The 20,744-nt window shown below is 37.2% G+C and overlaps 1 protein-coding gene across 2 annotated transcripts in view; it reads left to right on the plus strand.

The window, feature by feature from the left end:
- The window catches only part of WASL (WASP like actin nucleation promoting factor), a 116,437-nt gene that overhangs the window by 32,298 nt on the left and 63,395 nt on the right, over positions 1-20,744 (plus strand). For both annotated transcript variants that reach the window (XM_078153951.1, XM_020966353.2), the window contains exon 2: positions 18,156-18,290. In XM_078153951.1, coding sequence (XP_078010077.1) covers positions 18,156-18,290 — 135 coding nt within the window. The remainder of the gene's footprint in view (positions 1-18,155; positions 18,291-20,744) is intronic.

Genomic DNA, 20,744 nt, shown 5'->3' on the forward strand with positions numbered 1-20,744 from the left:
CCCCATCCGTTTCCTCCCTTCCTGCATCCTGTTCTCAAGAGAGGGAACAGGGAGGTGGTGAGCCAACATCTTGAGTTTCACAGCTGTCAGGCTTAGTACAGGCTGCAGGTAAGACCCGGGCTGGCCTAAGCCCTCCAACTCCCCAAAGCCAGCCCTCTACAATTTGTAAAGCTCTTAGCACAGTGCCCAGCACATAGTAGGTTCTATATAAATGCTGCTGCTGACTTACACAGTCATCTTCCATAATCCTGTCCTTTAACATTATTATTATTATTATTAGGCAATTGGTGACTTGCCTAAGGGTCACGTAGCTAGTATGTGTCAAGTGCTTGGTCTGAGGCCAGATTTAAACTCAGGTCCTTCTGACTTCAGGGCCAGTGCTCTATCTGCTGCGCCACCTAGCTGCCCCCCTTTAACATTATTTTTAAAGCGTTATGCATATGTGTAAAAACCTGCTGTAAAACGTAAAGTGAATATGTGATCTTTTTACTTCCATGAAAAGCATGTATTAAAATATAGCATGGTGAATATTTAAATTATTTTCTTAGTTCTTACTAATAGTATTTAAACATCTGTATTATTGAAGAGCCCCATTAATTTTTTTTTCAGACAGAGCTTAACAAAGAAATCATGCTCCTGTTTTTTGTTTTTAATTTATAGTTTTGTTTGTCACGTTCATTTCTGAATATGTCCTCCTCATCTCGTATCCAGTAATCTATATCTTGCAGCAAAGAATAAAAGAGAAAGAGAAAAAATAATTTCAGCAAAAATAATCCAGTCATCAACCAAGTTTAACAATGTATGTAAAGTTCTACACCCATAATTTCCTATCTCTGCCGAGAAGAGATACATTTTTCTATTTCCTCTTGGGGCCAACCTTAGTCATTATATAATTACACAGTTTTCATTTTACCTTTTTTTTGTGGTGGTAATTGTTCTTTCCATTTACTTCGTCATAGTCTTTGTCATGTATTGTTTTTTGGCTATGTTTACTTCACTCTGTCTTAGTTCACATAAGATTTCCTGTTACTTCACAGAATTCTGCACAACTATTGTTCCTTATGGTACAGTTGTTACCTCACATTAATGTACTACAGTTGTTTAAGTATTCAACAGTCAGTGGTCATTCTTCCTAATTCTAATTTTTCAAAGGTTAAAGGGATTATTACAGTATCCCATTTTGTATTTGGAAATCTGGTGTTCCAATTCCATTTTTCTGTCTATAATCTTTAGCTTACTGACTTAAAAACCAGTGTGGTACACATTAATTTCTGAGCACCTAATTAGAACATTTGTTTGTTAATTGCCTTAGGAGGAAAAATTCATTGAAGACATTTTTACAAAGTAACTGATAATTAGAAGTCAACAGATCACTTGGAGGAAATTTTATAATGGGCTGATTGGTGATCTGTAAATCAGTGCATTCATAAGTAAATGCTTAAAATTAATGCTATATATTGAATATCTAGAAATAGAAGTTCAAATTATTACCTTTACTAACTACTTTCTTTGTGTAGAACACTGTATATAAAGTGCTATGGATGATGCAGCTATAAATACTTTGTAGTCCCTACTGTCCTGGAATATATGTATGCAGATAATTATAGTCCAAAATGGAACATGAGTACTTGAGAGTGTGGAAGAAAATTTAAGCCTTTGTTTTGTACTTAACTGTATTTTTTGTTATATGTTCCTTTTATATGTATGTATGTAGAAAAGCTGAGTAACATGGATAGTATATTTTTCTTTATCACAGTCATTTGTATTCTAAAAGCATTTATTAATTACCTAATAGCATTTGGGATTGTGATAGGCATTGAAGGAGGCATTCTTCAAATCTAGCCCTTTATAAACTTATGGTCTAAAATGGTAAATGCCTTTAATTATGGTAAATTACTGTTTTTGCTATTGGGTTTTGTTTTGTGAGGTTTTTTTTGGTTTGTAAGTATATTTTTTTAATGAGTGTATTTTTAAAAACTAAGAACCACAGAACTAAGGTAGCATTCAGAAGTCCAGTTGAGGGGCAGCTAGGTGGTGCAGTGGATAGAGCACTGGCCCTGGAGTCAGGAAGACCTGCGTTCAAATCCGACCTCAGACACATAACATTAGCTATGTGACCCTGGGCAAGTCACTTAACCCCATTGTGTAGCCAAAATAAAAAAAAAAAGTCCAGTTGATTTGTAGAGTTGTTGAAACTCATTTGTTTCAATGTTGTATAGGGTGTGGGAATTCCACCCAGTGTGAAGGCTTTTCTTTTTAGGATTCCAAAGTTGAGATGCTCTCCTTTAGGCATATGTTATGACATAAATGTTTAAGAGATAATGAGGAATCTTCACACACACCTCACCCCCTCCTCATCCCATACCCCCACGAAAAGACTACGTAAGTCTTGGCTCTACCACATACTGCTTGTGTGACCTTCAAGCAAATCATTTACTGCTTTGGGTCTTAGTTTTTATAGGAGCGTAGATTTAAAACTAGAAGGTACCTTAGAGGTCATCTAGTTCACTCCCCATGCTTTATACATGAGGAAACTGAGGCTCAGTTTTTTCCTCCAGAAAGGATAAGTGACTGGCAAGGAATCACAGAATGCTTCCCACAGTATCCAAAGTGAGATTTGTATCAGAGTCTTCCTCAATCACCATGCCATGCTACCTCTCCTCTTTGGGAAAGGGGGAGAGGGGGTTAAAACTAGATAATCTCTTAAGTTACCTTTTAGTGCTAAATCTGTGATCCTCTATGGATAAATCTGACCCGTTTCCCAAATGATGTGTAATAAATGTCAAAATGTTTTCTTTTTATTAATTATACGTTACATACAAAAATATACCTGGCTTTAGACACATAGATAACATTCCTAAAAAATTTGAGTTATATTCTGTCAAACTGAATGAATAATTTTATAGCAGCTACATAGTTTACTTTAGAAGTAAAATAAATATGGGGAGAAGGTCAGGATTCTCATATTTAATTTTTAAAGTTTCAAAAGCTTTAAAGTGAACCCTACAAGTTTTGTATTCTGTTCTGCATTCCACATTTTAAGAAGGATATTGATTATCGTGTGTGTGTGTGTGTGTGTGTGTGTGTGTGTGTGTGTGTGTGTGTGTGTGTTGTTTACACATAGTTGTTTGCATATTGTCTCTTCCATCAGACTGTGCTCTCCTTTAGAGTGGGGACTGTTCAATTTTCTTTGTATCTCCAGGGCTTTGCACAGTGTTTGGCACAACAGAGGTGCTTAACAAATGTTTGTTGACCTAAGAAGTCAGAGAATGTCCAAAGGAGGACAACTCGTGTAAAGAATTTAAGGAACATTTAAAAGAACTGGAGCCTGGTGAAGGTAAAAGTGGGTGGAGCAGAGGGGATTGTGGAGGGTGGAACATGATAGCTGTATTTAAGTATTTGGAAGGCTGTCCTATAGAAGAAGAATTAGACTACTTGATTTCAGAGGGTGTAGAACTTCTCAGTGGGTAGAAGTTGCCAAGACATTGCAAATTTTGTTTGATATAAAGAAAAACTTGTTAGTAATTAGAGCTATTCAAAAGTGAATTGGGTTCCCCCTACTACAGGTTTTCAGTCAAAGACTAAATAGCCACTTGTCAGGGTTGTAAGAAGGGAATGTTGTTCAGATACTGGTTGGACTAGACCTCATTAAACTCTTGAGATTGTCAGATCTATAGCTAGCAATTTTGGGAACTGGGGTAGGCATCATAAAATGTACCCAGGAGGTGTGTCCTCCAGATCAGTTTTTTAGGGCCGTTCACTTTGAGGTGGATTGGAAAACTTTGAAGGAAAGCTCTCAGACCCTGTGACACAAGACCACAGAGGCAAGAAGAGATCCCAAGATACTGCCCTATCTATGGCAGGAAAACGACTCTCTTGACCACCTTTGGAGGAGAGAATAGGTGATCTGAGACAGCCAGGAGCTTACCTAGGGTGTAGTGGAAGTCCCCCATCTGGTATCTTACAGAATATCTCAATGAAACATTTATGCTGGTGCTAAAGTTCTCTCGAAGTACTAGTAAAAACAAATGTTTTCAACACCCTCTAAATTTCAGCACCATAGCTCTTTTTGCCTACCCCGGCTATATAACTCTGTATTCAGTGACTATGATTGTGGTAAGTGTAAGTGAATTTAAGTAGTTTAATGGGGAAATTTTTTTTTAAATGTTATTATTTTAGTGGTTGAAGTTGATTGCTTCCTGGATTTTCCCCCCCACTGGCAGAGTTTATATGAATGTGAACTGAAATACCACATACCAGAATGGAAACAGTAATTTGTGAAACATTTCTAGAATGGGCAGTGTATTCTTGGGATCTGGTAGTGTTGAACTTTTGGGGGGGAGTTATGCAATGATTTATTTATTGAACAAATGAGGTTCATATAATAAAGGCTTAGGAGTTGTTGAGTGATTGAAAACAAATTTAGAGGGCTCTGAAATAAGGAAGTAAACTTACAAAACATTGGCTTATAAGGGCCTTACTGCATTAACAGTTATAACTGTTAAGTTAAACCATGGACCATAAGTATAAAAAATAATTTTCTGAAAGTCGCCTTTGAATTGCTGTTGTCACCAAGTAGAAGGCTCACTTAATAAATAAGAAAAATGAGAAAGAAGCCTGCTATACTTGTGTAGATTGTTAGGAAGAAGATTTTTGTGGATAAACTAAAAAATGTCCTAAGCCCTAGAAAGTTTCATTATAATCAATAAGCAACTTCCCTTCTCTATTTGGATGTAGTCTGAATCTTAATACTTGGAGGGGGCAGGGATGGGGAGGGGGATTGACCTGTAGAGTGATGCCTGTTGGTTTTTTTGTTATTTTTTTGGTTCTGTATCTCTTGTTTTATGACCAATAGCATTTGTCCCTCTTTAACATTGCTCTATAAGCAGAATGCCTTAGTTAACTTGAGACAAATTAACAAAGTAGTAAGAATAATAATTAGCTTGAGTTCTAATTTTAATTACTGCTCTTAGAGGTGGCTTAATTTAGAAAATTATTGATCATTTTAAAAATGGATTATTATAGAATTTTCACTTTACTGCCACATAATTCTTATTTTTTAAAAGATGTCCTCTTTCTGCCAGCATTCCCTTTTTTCCCTTTATTTTTATTCTGAACTTAGCAAGCACTAATCAAAATAAATGTTTCCCTATACACAGTAGAATGACAAAGATTGTGCATGCAGTTGTGAATCTCTTGTGTACAATTTGCTTTTCTTTTAACTATATAATAAATTCATCATGCTACTTTCAAAACTGTGTTGCTTTTCTGATTCCTTCTGGCCTTCCTTATGTTCTCTTCAGAGCATTTCAGAAACATGTTTTACTGACTTCGTTCTGTATTTTTTTTTCTTTTTTGGCAGCCTGCTCTCTACTTCCTCTCTCCTTCTTTTTCCTTCCCAGCTCCTCTTCCCACAAAAAAAATTTTGAGGAGAAAAAAACCCAAAATATTTGTTAACAAAAATGTATAGTCAAGCAAAACGAAATCTCACAATGACTATGCCTGAAAATGTCTTATTCTGCACCTTGAGTCTATCACCTCTATCACAAAGCCACCAGCCCAGTTACTTTTAAAAAAAGTTTTATTGAAGCTCTTTTTAACACTGCTATTACTTCCTAATAACTCCCTTCCCTTCCCACTATAATAGAACCCTCCCGTGTAACCAAAAATATAACAAAACAAACACACACCACGTCTTGACAAAGTATGTCTTCTCCTGAATTGTAGTCTACTACTTCTCTGCCAAATATGGGAGGTGTGCTTCAGTATCATTCTTTGAATTTATGTTTGGTTACAGTATTGTTCAGAGTTTTGAAGCCTTTCAGTATGACTTTCATTTATATTACTGTCATTGCTAGTCACTTTTACTTAATTCTGACAACCATATATTGAAGAATTTAAAGGGAGTAAGTTGTAATATGCATTCTGAAAGAGAAAATGGTTTAGAAATGGAAAATCAAACGTATCTTATTATTTGACCAATAAAGCCTTTAACTTCTAGTCAGACATGTTCAGATTTAAGTAGTAATTACTTTTTTTTAGCATATTAAAAAAATAGTTCCATGATGAAAAAAAGGTCCTGGACCAATGACATTTTTCAATAATTGCAGTTATTCTGGTCCCCATAATCTAATGTAGTTCTCCTTACCCACTGTTCTACTAATTCTGCTTCTCCCCTTTGCCATTTTTTCTATTCTGTACCCATTTGGTGTAATGGAAATAGTGCTGGTCTTGTACTTAGAAATACACATATACCTATTTTTTCTATACCTATTTTTTCACCTGATATTAATAATAATAACAGAAGATATTGAACAAAGCCATCTTTGCTGTTACATCTTCCAAGGAGTCTTGTCTAATTTTCATGTATGCATTGAAGATGCCTTGTTAGAAGAAAATCTTTAAAGCTTCAATTTGCTTTATGTAATCAAGTGCTTTTTTTATTTAACATGACATTAGCACAGTGGTATCTTTTATCTTGTGTGATGGTTAAAGATGTGGTCTACTATGAAATGTCACTTGCAAAAGCATGTGTCCTTCTAATACTGCCACCAAATATGGGGTTGATGCATGTGTAGACTATCCCCATAAAAAAATGTATGCAGATAGTAGGCATTTGTGTTGGGAGTTGTTGATATTCTCATAATCTTTCTTTCTCTCTCCCTCTTTTATTTATGGTAGTAAGGCCTGAAATAGTTTACCATGCCTTTGGTATTTTCCTTTCTTTTTGGTTTCCTTATGAATCTTACCTCTAATGCCTTCAGCTGTAGTATTGACTTCCTCTAGAACTACTTCTTCCATACTTCTTCCAGTTCAGATGTTTTCACCATGTTTGTTTTCTTTAGGGCCGTTTTATTTTCTGTAATTGTATCTGGGACTGTGAAGTTAAAGTCCAGATGTGGTGACTACATTGTTCTTAAAGGTGAAAAGAGTTTGTTTAAAAAAAATCTTCGTAGATCTTTTCCTCTATGTTTGTGTGTGTGTTTTATTGGGAAGTATTGTTCATAGTTCTCCATGATCCTTCTCTGAAAGATTTTATGAAAAAGCTCATATTCAAAACTAGTTTTACCTTTGGCTGCCCAGTCTCTCCATTTGACAAAAAAAAAAAATGCCAGTGTTTGTTGGCTGTGGCAGATTCTAGGTCCTTTTGATCTCTTTGTTATGACAATTAGTTGTATCACTTCAATTTTGTATGAAATTGTTATAAGCAGTGTTAGTTTCTTTTCCTCCATTTCTCACTTCCTGGAATCAGTAACCTGTTCAAATATGGCAAGTTGCCATATTTAATTTAATTACATGCTCCCATGGGCTCATTTATCGTTTCCATGCAGATAATTTCCAGTTCTTTATAGCCACCTCTAAGTTCTCTCCTGAGCACCAGTCTTTCATTACCAGTTGCCTTTTGAACATGTCTAACTGATTGTCCTATAGGCATCCCAAATTCAGCATGTATAAAACCAGTCATGATTTTTCCCACAAAATCCTCTCCTCTTCCAAACCTCCATATTACTGTCAAGGGCTTTACCATCCATCCAGTCACCCAGGCTCATAGTTTTGGTGTTTTCTTCATTTCCTGTTTCACTCCTTTCTTACTCCACATATGCATTCTGTTACCAAGTCTTGTAGTTTTTTACCTTTACAACATCTTACATATATGTCCTCTTCTCTCTGCTCATAGCTACTACCCTGGTTTGCTTCTCATCAACCAATACATATACTATTAAAATGGCCTCCTGGTTGGCCCCGTGCCTCTTCCTCCCTTAAGTTTTTCCCCATCCCACTTTGTCCTTCTCCTAGCTACCAAATGCTTTTCCTCAAATGCAGGTCTGGCCATATCATGCCTCTCCACCCCAGTAAAATCTAATGGCTCCCTGATTTCTCTGGGATCAGTTATAACATGCTCTATTTGACATTTTAAGCCCTTCACAACTGAGTGTGTACTCTGTGATCCAACAACACCAGCCCTCTTGCTATCCCTTTAACAGGACCCTCCATCTTTTGACTACATTTTCATTGGCTGTCCCCAATGATATCCCTCCTCACATCTGCCACTGGCTTCCTTTGAGACTCAGCTCAAATTCCATCTTCTTCAGGAAGTCTTTCCCAGTCTCTCCTCTCTTTTCTCCCTAAACCTCTCCTCACTTTCCCTGTGAGATTCTCTTCTATCTACTCTGTATGTCTTATGAGTTTATGGTTGTTTACATGTTTTCAGCTCTGTTAGAATGTAAACTCTTTTAGGGCATTTGTTTTTTCTGTGTATTTGCTTTTCTTTGTACCCCAAGCACTTAGCACAGTGCTTGCCTGGGACACAGGTACTTATTAAATGTTTGTTGACTAACTTTTATTTGACTGCAAATCAGGTAATACTGTAGTCTCAGTAGAATTTTAAAGATTACAGACAGAGAATTAGGAAGAAGCCATGTAAAGGATGTTATCAAAGAAATGTAGAATTTAATTATTTTTTAAGGTGGACCGTTCTGGGACAAGAGTGAAGAATAACTAATAGCCCATGGTGAACTCCTTCATTTTTTTCAGTTGTCCAAGAGAGTTTGAAGAAGGTATTCTCCCCCTGCCATTCCCTGTATTGAATGGACTACCTGTAGTGAACTTCCCCTAGTAGAACGTAAGCTCCTTGACATCAGGGATTTTATGCATTTCCCTCATCTGATACACAGTCTGGCATATAGTAAGCTTTTAATAGATTCTTATAGAATGAAAGGACATGGACAAGAATTGCACAGGATAAGCAGGTATAAATGGTAATGCCTTCTGCTTCATTGAAGGGAATATTTATATAAATAAGAACTGTATTTGAGTGTGTCATGTTACAACTACACTATACAGCTTACATTGTTTGCAGGCTTAAGGTCTTTTCCTGAAAGGACTCTGAAATATAGATGCTCTCATTTAGCTATATCTGTGACCTGACAAAGATTAACAAGTTTAGTTGATGTAATAAGAATATAAACATACTCTTGCAAAATTTGACCAGTTGTTCTTTCTGTTCACGGAGTTTACATTTTATTGGAAGGCTGCCTTTACACAGATTAGTGAGTACACCATAATTTGAGTAGGGAAAAAGCACTAACTAAAAATTAGGCTCATTAGGAATTTACTAGCAGGGTTTAGCACATGAATTAAACCTTAAAGGAAATTATTCTAAGAAACAGAGGAAGAAAGTAGTGCATTCCAGGCTTGTGGGACGCTTGTTGAAAAACAAAAAATGAAATATTGAATTGGAGTCGGACTGCAAAGGGCTTTAAATGCCAAGCCAAGGAATTTGTGTTCCCTCTCGGAGACAGTAGGCTGCCACTGAAGATTTTTAGATCTTTATTTTAGGAAGATTATTTTATAGGCAGCAGTGGAGGATGTATTAGAGAGTGGAGAAACTAGAAGTGGGGAGACCAATTAGGAGGCTTTTGAAATACAGCAAATTAGAGGTGACAAGGTCCTTAAGTAAGGTGGTAGTGGTATTAATGTAAGTGGGGGATGCATGCAGGAGTTATTGTAGTGGTAAAATTGATAACTAATTGGATGTGGAGGGAGGGAGAAAAGTAGAAGATGAATTTGATACTTCAAACCTAGTGTAGCCTCAACAGAAATAGGAAATTTAGAGGAGGGCAGAGATTGGGGAAAGATAGAGTTCCACTTTGAACATGTTGAGTTTGAGATTTGTGCAGAATAACAGGATGGAGATGTCTAGCAGATGGGGACTAGAGATCAGAAGATTTTAAGGCTACATTTATAGATTTGACAGTCAGTTATCTGCATAGATTCTAATTACCAAGGTTTTCATCCTCATTCCTCCTCATTCTTCTCACACCATTGTGAGTTTCCAAGTCTTGTCACTTCTGTCTTTACAACATCAGGATACAAGTATCCATCCCCTTCTGTCTACTCACATGAGTGTCACCCTGTTCATATCCTTATAACCTTTTATCTAGCTTATTGAAATAACTTTCTAGTTGGTCGGCCTGCCTCGTGTCTCTCCTTTTCTAATCCGTCTGCCACACAGCTGCCAAAGTGATAGCCCTTATATACATAACTGATCATGTCACTCTCCTACTCAATAAACTCCAGTGGCATCCTAATGCCTATAGGATAAAATGTAAAGTCCTTTGTTTGGCTTTTAAAGCCCTTTACAATGTGGATCCAGCTTTTCTTTCCAGTTTCATGATATGTGGCTCTCCTTTGTTTACTCTGGCCAAATTGACCTTCCATTCATTCCTTAAACACAGCATGCCATTTACCATCTTTATGCATTTGCATTGGCCATTCCTTATGCCTGGAATACACTCTCATCAGAGAGTCCCTCATTTTCCCTAAGATTCAGCTCAAATACCATCTTCTATACCAAACTTTCTAAACTTTTTCCACTTGTGATCCCTTCAGCTCTTCTTAAACTGTGAGTCGTGATCCACAGTTTAAGAAGCCCTGTATCTATCTACACAAAGCCTTTTTTTATTCCAAATGTTAGTGCAGTATATAATCTGAATATAATTGTGGGCATAGATGTTGTCTCTTGATAAAATGTGTTTCTTGAACGCAGGGACCATGTCATTGTTCATTTTTGTATTCCCTAGCTCTTAGCATGGTATCTAGCATAGAGTAGGCATTTAATAAATGCTTATTAATTTTAGAAAATACAAATTTTAAAATTTGTTCAGATTTGGGAAAAAAAGGATTTAATTCTGCATGATGTTTTAATAAGTGCCCATGGCTACCATCAGAGATTATAAGGGTAGTAGTTTGCATATTGCAGGATTTGGACAATGCAAGTATAATTAAGTAGGGGTGTGGGTGTGTGTGTCCTTTCTGTTTGAAAACAGTATTTTTTTCTAAGTTTAAAAAAGTTCCAGTACGTTACTTAAGCTCTTTGGGTGTTGTCATCTAGAAAATGACAGTGTTGGATTACATGGTCATTTCCAGCTCAAATATTACAAGATTCATTCATATGCTTTTGTGATTTTATGTTTTAGAGATAGAAAATAGCTTTAAAAGTACATATATACAATTAGGTGAAAAGTTCTTTATTTTTATAAGGTATGAAAAATAACCTAGTATAAAGAACATTTGACCTGAAGTCAGTGGATTTGGTTTTAGTTCTAATTGTGCCACTACCTACCTGTGTGACCTTGGGGAAGTCAGTTAACATTTCTGATTTTATTTCCTTATCTATGAAATGAAAGAGTTAGAGAAAATAAAGTACTTGAGAGTTGTGACTATTTCCCTTTTGTCTTTCTGTCCCCATCCTTGCACAGTGCCTAACATTAGTACACCTAAAAATGCTTTTAAAAAAAATTTGATTTATTGTATTAAATCCATCTTACGTTTTTCAGCCCTCCATTTTTGAGATTCTATAATTTAGAAACTACAAATATGCCCACATTTTGTGAACATCTTATGGCAGAGCACTTTGTATCTTTCATATCCCACTTGACTGACTTCTTAGGCTCTTTATTCACCATTTGACTTCCATCTCCCTTCCCCCCTCCCCACCTCTGAATCTGTCTTAAAAGTCAGCAATCATTGTTTGACTCATTCCTCTCTGGCATCTCTCACTCACTGCATATCCCAGGCCATCACTAGTCATCTTGACTTATGTCTTGCCACTGGGCTTCTATAATTCTAGAGGAGGGAGTGAGACTGACTTTGAGCAGCTGTGCCTCACTTAAATCCAATTCATATGCAAGACAAGATATCATCCTTCAGATGTCAGTGAGAACTAAAGACAAACAGCAACATTCATCATTTATTTAAGTGAAAGCATGGAAATATGACTTTTCATCCCTATCCTATATGTCCCCCAATTGCATTGGCTTCTGTTTTCAGTGAACAAGTATCATCTCCAAAGTTACTAAAAAAAATTCAAGTATCTTATTGAAATAAGACTACAGGGGGCAGCTAGGTGGTGTGGTGGATAGAGCACCGGCCCTGAAGTCAGAAGGACCTGAGTTCAAATTCGGCCTCAGACCACACATTTGACACTTACTAGCTGTGTGACCCTAGGCAAGTCACTTAACCCCAGTTGCCTCACAAAAACAAAAAAGAAGAAGAAGAAAGAAAGAATACGGAATAGACTTGAAAGTGAAGAAAGTCTTTCATCCTGAAAATCAGTTAACAGTGAAACATTTATTAAAATGTTCAGGGCATTAGATATACAAAAATGAAATCATCCCTGCCTTCAAGGAACTTGAAGTAATTTTAGGAGGGAGAGAGCTCTATTAGCTTAGGGTGGAGGAATCTGGAAAGGCTTTATTATAGGGGAAGGAGGGATGGGAGCTGAGTCTTGAAGGAAGCTTGAAATTTTCAGAGGTGTAAATGAAGAGGGAAAGGTCATTCCAGGGATGGAGACTAGTCTGGGTGGAAAAAAAAGTAAGGAACTTTTTTTTTTTTGCTTTTTGGTGAGGCAGTCAGGGTTAAGTGACTTGCCCAGGGTCACACAGCTAGTAAGTGTCAGGCCAGACTTGAACTCTGGTCCTCCTGACTCCAAGGCTGGAGCTCTATCTACTGTGCCACCTAGCTGTCCTAGTAAGGAACTTTAATATGGGAGCTCTGTGGATGATGAATTGGAGAAGGGAATGACTAGAAACTGAGAAACCAATTAGAAAACTATTGCATTAATTCAGGTAAGAGTTAATTATGATAGTGACCTTGTGAGTGGAGAGGATGGAAGTAAGAGATGGGAAGTAGGATAGACCTGGCGTCTCATTGGGTATGGGCAGGTGAAAGAGAGAGGGAAGAGCCAGAGGGTTGCAAACCTGGGTGACTGATAGGAAGTTATTCTCATTTTTTTTAAAGGGGAGGGACCTAGGTGACTGACAGGATGTTATTCTCAATTATTTTTAAAAAGGGGAGGAGTTTGGAAAAGAAATTATTTTGAAAGGACATATGAGTTTAACTTTTGATATGGTGAATTTGAGATGCTAATGACACTTTCAGGTGGTGATGTCTAGCAGTTAATGAACTAAGACTGGAGTTCAGAAGAGATTAAGGCTGGTTATAGTTTGGAGAGTTAACTGAATAGAAGTGGTAATTGAATCCATGGAAACCTATGAGATCTTTAGAAGAGGGAGAAAAGATTCAGGACAAAGTCTTACTTAATGGCTGTTAAGATGAGCCATAATTCAGCAAAGGAGAGAAAGAAACAGACTGTTAGGAAAACAGGTGGGCATGGATCTTGGAGTCAGGAAGACTTGAGTTGGAATCCAAGTAACTTAATGTCTTTCAGCCTCAATTTCTTCATCTATAAAATGATGATAATAGTTCAACCTACCTCAGGGAGTTGTTCTGCCCATCACATAACTTAAATAAAGCACTTTGTAAACCTTAAAGCATTTGTATGCCAGCTGTTGTTATGATAATGATGAAGTCAGAGAGAAGTGACTGTTCAGTCTCCAAAATGGTCATATTGAATGAGAGCTGTGAAAGGTTTTTGGAATTAACAATTAAGAGGTGATGGGTAACCATAGAGAAAACAGTTTTCAGTTCTGATTGAGGTAGGGGATGAGTGGAAGATGAGAAAATGAAAATAATGAGTGTAGATCCTTTGTTGGAATTTGTCTGTAAAAGGATGACATGATATGGGATAAAGGCGAGATTCGAGTAACAGAGGGTTACTTGAAGGTCTTTTGAGGGTTTGTGAACCCTGAGCATGTTCACAGGAAACTGGTAAAGAGCTAGTGGATGGTAAGAGAGCAAATGATTGAAAGGAACAGTTTCTTAGAGGTTATAAAACGTGATCAAGAAAATAAGTTGAAAAATAGGTCATAGTAAGAAACTACCACTTCCTTTGAGATTGAAGCAAAAGAAGAGTGAAAGGGGCATGATGACATGTTTTAAGGTATGGAGTTGGGGGAGGAGAGTCTCATTACATGGATGGATGGCCTCAGTATTACTTAATAAATTCGGATCCAGGATTCTCTGCTAAGAAGAAAGGAGAGAAATTAGAAGAGAAATTTTGAAATAGCAACTCTGGAAAATGTGATCAATCTATGAAGGAGATGTAACACAAGGATTGCCATGTACAGGCCACTTGACAGAGAACACAAATTTAAGGATGGATTCATTTTATCATGGTTTGCCTGACTTACTCTAGCAGCATTCAGCAGTGCACAAGTAGGAGGAAAGAAAGCAGATAGAGGGTAGCAATAGTTCAGGTTTTGAATAATTTATTTTGGTGTTGAATTAGTTTTTTTGTCATGGAATAGTTTTTAAAAGTAAAAACAAGTAGAGTAAATAATCGTAGAATTCTGAGATTGGAAAGGGTCTGGGAAGTTATTTTGTTCAGTTCTCATGCAAAACAGGGCTCTCCTTTGATTATTAGTAGCTGGATATCAGAAATAGATGATGCATGTAAATGACATTGCTTTGAATTAATCTACTATCCTTTTTCATTCATTAACTGGTCCTGTGAACAGTAATAGCATTTACATCTTCATCAGACATGCAAATTTTGTTTTGGCAACTTATTGAAAGCTGTAGGTAATATTTTTTTATCTTGATCTGTAAGGTCTGGTTTGAATATTTCTAAACTTGAACACATAAAAACCAAGCATCTTGCCTTTAGTATTGGAAAAGCAGCCACTACAAGTTGAAATATTTAAAGGGAAATGGCACTGTATAATTTTAGGTGTACTTTGTTTTCCTTTATGTTTTAAAATCCTGAGGTTTTTTTTTTAATAATGAAGAAACATGGTAAAAGTGATAGACATTTTATTATACTCTAAAATGTTGTTAACTGGAATAGTCCTAATAGTCTTTTCATTTGGTGTTTTAAAAACTATTATCTTGTGGCAGCTAGGTGGCGCAGTGGATAGAGTGCTGGCCTTGGAGTCAGGAGGACCTGAGTTCAAATTCGGCTTAGACAATTGATACTAGCTGTGTGACCCTGGGCAAGTCACTTAACCCCAACTGCCTCACCAAAAAGCAAAAAACAAAAAAACTTATCTTCTTTCAGCCATATATACTTAGTATAAAAAAAGAATTGAAAATTATACATCATTGCTCCACATAATGGTAGATTATTCTTGAGCCTGCCTAATGGAGTCCAGAAAGAAGAAAAGTGAGTTTTGCTAAATCTGATACAAAATTGATTTCTGAGAGACCAGCTAAGATGGTGAAATATCTGGAAAAGCCCAGCCAAACTCTCCCCTATAACTCCACAAAGATCTAGAAAATGTGCCAGACAAAATCCTGATCTAGAAGTTCGCGATAAAGTCCTAATGAATAATTTTACCAGCTCAGTTTGACAAAAGGAAACGGGGGGGGGGGCAGGTAGGTGGTGCAGTAGATAGAGCACCAGCCCTGAAGTCAGGAGGACCTGAGTTCAAATCTGGCCTCAGACCGGACACACAGTTGACACTTACTAGCTATGTGACCTTGGGCAAGTCACTTAAACCCAATTGCCTTTAAAAAAGAAAGAAAGAAAGAAAGAAACAGATTAGTAAACCAGGGGAATGGAGTCTGGTCAGGAAGCATGTTGCCTAGAGTAATCCCAAGGTGGGGAAGAGGCTATACCCCACGGCAAGAAGAGATCCCATATCCAGCAGAAGGGCCTAGAGCTGTTCAGGAACGGTGCCACCTGTCAGCTCTGTCACTTACTATCTAGTTCTGGTCCCTGATCCAGGGTAGACTGAGGGGAAGACCTGTACCTAAGAGTGACATTTCAGGATGAATAGTGCTTGCTTTTAGACTTGTTCCTTACTTAGCACACAAGCAGCAGCTGTGTGTCTCAGATTCCAGGAGTGGAACAGGGTCACAGATCTAGCCCCCAAGGCAGTATGAAACCTGCAAAGAAATAACCAGAGCAAGAACTCTACACCAAAGAAGGTTATAGTTCTGTAACTCAATCAGCAGATCTTTCCAGCTGGTTGGTAATGCTTGAGTCTAGCAGAAGCTTCCGCTGGAAATCCGTTAGGGGCAAACCCACGGAACTGTTGCTCAGACCCAAACCCAAACTGGGAGGTTTAAGAATTCAGACTGGGAGACAACATCAGACCTTGCTGTGTATCAGACTGCTGTGGGAACCTGAATAACATAATACTCAGAACCCTCCTTCCCCCAAGAAAGCAGCAGTAGGATCTAAGAGGAGCAAAAGCTCAGTCTAGACATTCTTTCTAGTAGTACCCTGCTAACTTAGCATAAAGTCCAAACTTAGGAAGGAGGCTGACAGAATGAACAAAGAAACAAAAAATGAATCCCCACCATAAAAAGGCTTTTATAGTGGTAGGGATACCCAAAACACAAACCTAGGAGAAAAGAATTACTCTAGAACATCTATACGCAAAGCTTCAAAATGACATACAGGTTGGGTACAAGTTCACCCAGAATTCCTGGAATAGATGAAACAAGAGTTCAAAAAATGAAATGAGTAGATGAGGGGGGAAAAATGGAAAAGGCATGAGAGCAATGCAAGGGAAAATTGAAAAGAAAATTAACAGCTTCATACAAGAATACCCATGACACAACCTCCTGAAAGAGAATGAAACAAATAGAAGTTAATGATTACATGAAACATCCAGAAAATATAAAAAACAAAGTCAAAAGACTGAAGAAACAAAAGAAAATGAAAGGAATTTTGTAGCACAAGCAACTGACCCAGAAACAGAAGAAGGTGAGATAATTTAAGAATAATTGGACTGTTTGGAAGCCAGGACCAAAAAAAAAAGAGCCACCTATACAACATATTTTAAGAAGTTCCAAAAGAAGACCACCTGAGGAACAGAGGACAAAGGGAAAGTAGACTCTGCAGGTCACATCCTTACAAACAAATAGACTGAAAGCTTATAGGAACATTATAGCCAAAATCTAGAGTCTACACATTAAAGAAAAATACTACAAGCAGTGAGAAAGAAAGAATTCAAATATCAAGGAACGTTCAGGATCACATAGATTTAACAGCCATCACATTATCAAGGAGTGAAGAGCTTGGAGTATGATATTAATGAAGGCAAGGATATAGGCTTACAACCCAAGAATAACTTACCTAGCAACAACACATAATCCCTCAGGGAGAAATAAAAGATCTTTAATTAAATAGAAGGCTTGTAAGCATTCCTGGTGACAAGACCAGAGATGTGTAGAAACTTGGAAATACAGGTATAAAAGTCAAGAGAAACATGAAAAGGTAAACCTGAAGAAGCAATCATAAGGGGTTATAAAAGGGTACTGTTTGCATTCCAGTATGGATAAATGATACTTGTGTCATAATTAGGTATCTCAAACAGAGTCTTATAAGACAGAGGACCTGAGAGTAGTTTTGTTATATTATTATATTGTTATAAAAATATACACTAGGAGGGAATAAGGTAGAGGAAGAGTGGGGAAAATTATCGCTCATAATTGAGGTACTCACATAGAAGACTATACAAATAAGGAGGAAGGTGGTAAGGGGAGTGTGGACAATACCTGATCTTTATTTTTATCTGAACTGGTCAAAGGAGGAAGGAATATATACCAAGTTGGGTACAATAATACACGTTTCACTCAGTAGGGAAACAGGAAGGAAATGGGAGGTATAAAAGGGATAGTATATTAAGTTTTAAGCAAAATAACCTAAGAACGTGCAAAAATTATTTATAGTAGCTCTTTTTGTGGTAGTAAAGAATTGGAAAATGGAAGCTGATGAGCTGCTCATTAACTGAGGAATGATTGAACAAGTTATATAAATATGATGGAATACTATTGTTCTGTTAAGAATGATGAAAAGGATAATTTCCAAGAAACCTGGAAAGTCTTATATGAACTAATGCAGAGTGAAGTGAAACTGGAGAACAGTTTACACAGTAATGATGATACTGTAAAGACAAACACATTTGAAAGTCTTAGAACTCTGATCAGCACCACAACCAGTAACAGTTCTAGAGAACTCATTTTGACCTCCTGACAGAGGTTAGGGATTCAGGATGCAGATTGAGAATTTTTTTTAACATGGCCAAAGCACAGATTTTTTTATTTTATTTTACTTCATTTGCCTAACTATACATGTTTTTTAACAAGGTTTTTGTTTTTCTTTCTCAATGCAGGTCGAGAGTGGGTGGGAGAGAGGATTATATTATCTCGTAAGGCACACTGAAAATAAGATATGCTTTTTCTCTGGAATATTGATAGACATTTGTTTGGAAGCTAAAGACTGTCAATTTCTTTTTTTCCAGACTATGTCTTCAGCGGTGGTACAATTATATGCAGCAGATCGGAATGGCATGTGGTCAAAAAAGTGCTGTGGTGTAGTGTGTCTTGTTAAGGACAATCCACAAAGATCTTATTTTATCAGAGTATTTGATATCAAGGTGAGATTTCTTTTACTTTGGGGTTATTGGAGTTTGATCTGATCTTGATCTAATACTCAGTTTGTTGGATTGGTTCTTTTAACATTTTAATCACTTTGTCATTGAAGAAATATCTTTAGTCACATGAGAAATACGACTTTTATTTGCCACTGAATTAGAGACTTTAAACTAAATTGAGTACCTAGCATATCAAAGCGCTGGTAGCTACTGTAGCTACATAAACAGACTTAGTGGCTGCTGCAGGCTGTTTCCCTGCTCTGTGCTTGTAATAATTCTCAGTTGCCTCCAAGCTTGCTATCTTTTACTTGAAGATTTACTACCTTGCAAGTTAGTACATTTGACTTTTGGGCTCTAATTGCTAGGAAGTTCTTCCTTGTGTTCAAATCTTTCTTTCTATAGTTTGTACTTCCACGTAGTTTTTTATGACTAGAGCTGGAATTCCATGAATGATGGGAAATCCCAGTGAGGAACTTCCTCTCTCAGTGCCTATCATCAGTATCTTCTTTGTAATTTATATTCTTAGAGAGTTGCCCCTGTAAACTCAGAGGCAGATCTTTAGCTAAGGACACATCTTCCTGTCTCCAAGGTGAATTTTATATGTATTACACCATTTATTCCTTTCCATGTAATTACCCTTCAGAAATTTAAAGAAAGCAGTCATGGCCCCAACAAGTCTCTCACCAAGATGATGTACTTTGTTCTATATTATATCTACACTTTGTTCAGTCATGTGTGAATTGTGGCATGGTTTCTAATCATCCGGGATATTGTGTGACTACTAAAGTTTGTCAGTGTCCTTTATCCTAAAAACATGGTTCTTGGATGTCACAAGATACTGTATTTACTTTTTGACTACTATAGGATTAAAATGGATAGGTTTTGTGCATAAAACTGCATTTTGCCTAGAAAGACATTTTGCCCATCTATCCCCATCCTTGCACAGTGGTTGACATTAGTGTACCTAAAATGCTTTTAAAAAAATATTTGATTTATTGTATTAAATCCACTTTACGTTTTCCAGCCCTCCATTTTTGAGATTCTATAATTTGGAAATTACAAATATGCCCAAATTTTGTGTACTTCTTATGGCAGAGAACTTTGCATCTTTTATATCCCACTTGTCATGATTTCTTAGAGTCTTTATTCACCATATTGATTCCCATCTCCTTTTCCCCTTCCTCACTTCTGGATCTACTGTCTTAAAGGTCAGCAATGGTTGTTTGACTCATTCCTCTCAGGCATCTCTCACTCATTGCATCCCAGGCCATCACTAATCATCTTGACTCATGTCTTGCCACTAGACTTCGATGACTCTTGGAGGAGAGAGTGAAGCTGACTTTGAGCAGCTCTGCTTCACTTAAATCCAATTTACAAGCAAGTCAAAACATCCCTTTTGTGATGTTGTTGATGCTTTGAGAACGAAGGATGAACAGCAGAATTTTGCCCATCTTGTACATTTGCATCTTACTTCTTTCAACCCAGTTACAGAAATTTTGATATCCTTATTGAATCAGCATATTGCCTCAGAGTCAATAAACATTTATTAAGCACCTACTATATGCCTGACAGCGTGCTAAGTGGTAGAAGTACAAAGAAAGGTAAAAGAGTCTGCTGTCAAGGTCTTGATGGGGGAAACAACATGCATACAACTATGTACAAACAAGCTATATAAAGGGTAAGTTGGAAATAATCAACAGAGGCAAAGCACTAGAATTAAGGGGAATTGAGAAAGGTCTCATGTAGACTTTAGTGGGACTTGAAGGAAGCTAGGGAAGCCAGGAGGTAGAGATGAGAAAGGAGAACATTCTGAGTGTAGGGGACAGCCAGAAAAAAATGCCAGAGCTGAGAGATATTGTCTTATTTGAGGAATGGCAAAGAGGCCAGTGAAATGAAAATATTTATAGCAGCTCTTTTTGCAATAGCAAAGATTTGGAAACTAAGGGGAATACCTGAAGAAGTAGTATAATATAAATGTGATGAAATACTATTGTACTGTAAAAAATGATGAAGGGAATGGTTTCGGAGAAACTTGGAAAGACTTGTATGAATTGATTTATAAGGTAAAAGTTAGGAAATTTGGAAAGGTAGAGGCTGGAGGGCAGGCTATAAAGGGCTTTGAACACCAAACAAAAGATTTGTTGTACTTTAAGATCACTTTGACAGCTGAGTGGAAGATGAACTGGAGTGAGGAGAGATTTGAATCAGGGAGACGAACCAGTAGGCTATTGCAATAGTCTGGGTCTGAGTTGCAAAAATTGTGGCATTATCAGAAGAGAAAAGAGGACATATACTAAAGATGTTAAGAAGTTAAAATTGACAGCCCTTGGCAGTGGGTTATATATATGGGGTGAGAGAGAGTGAAGAGTTGAAGATGACACCTAGGTTGGGAGCCTGGGTACTGGGGGGAGGAGGAGGAGGAGGATGATGATGATGCTCTCAGCAAGTTAGGAAGAG

Source organism: Phascolarctos cinereus, unplaced genomic scaffold, assembly GCF_003287225.1.
Source record: "Phascolarctos cinereus isolate Bilbo 61053 unplaced genomic scaffold, phaCin_HiC Scaffold_1;HRSCAF=81, whole genome shotgun sequence".
NCBI classification, from domain to species: Eukaryota; Metazoa; Chordata; class Mammalia; order Diprotodontia; family Phascolarctidae; genus Phascolarctos; species Phascolarctos cinereus.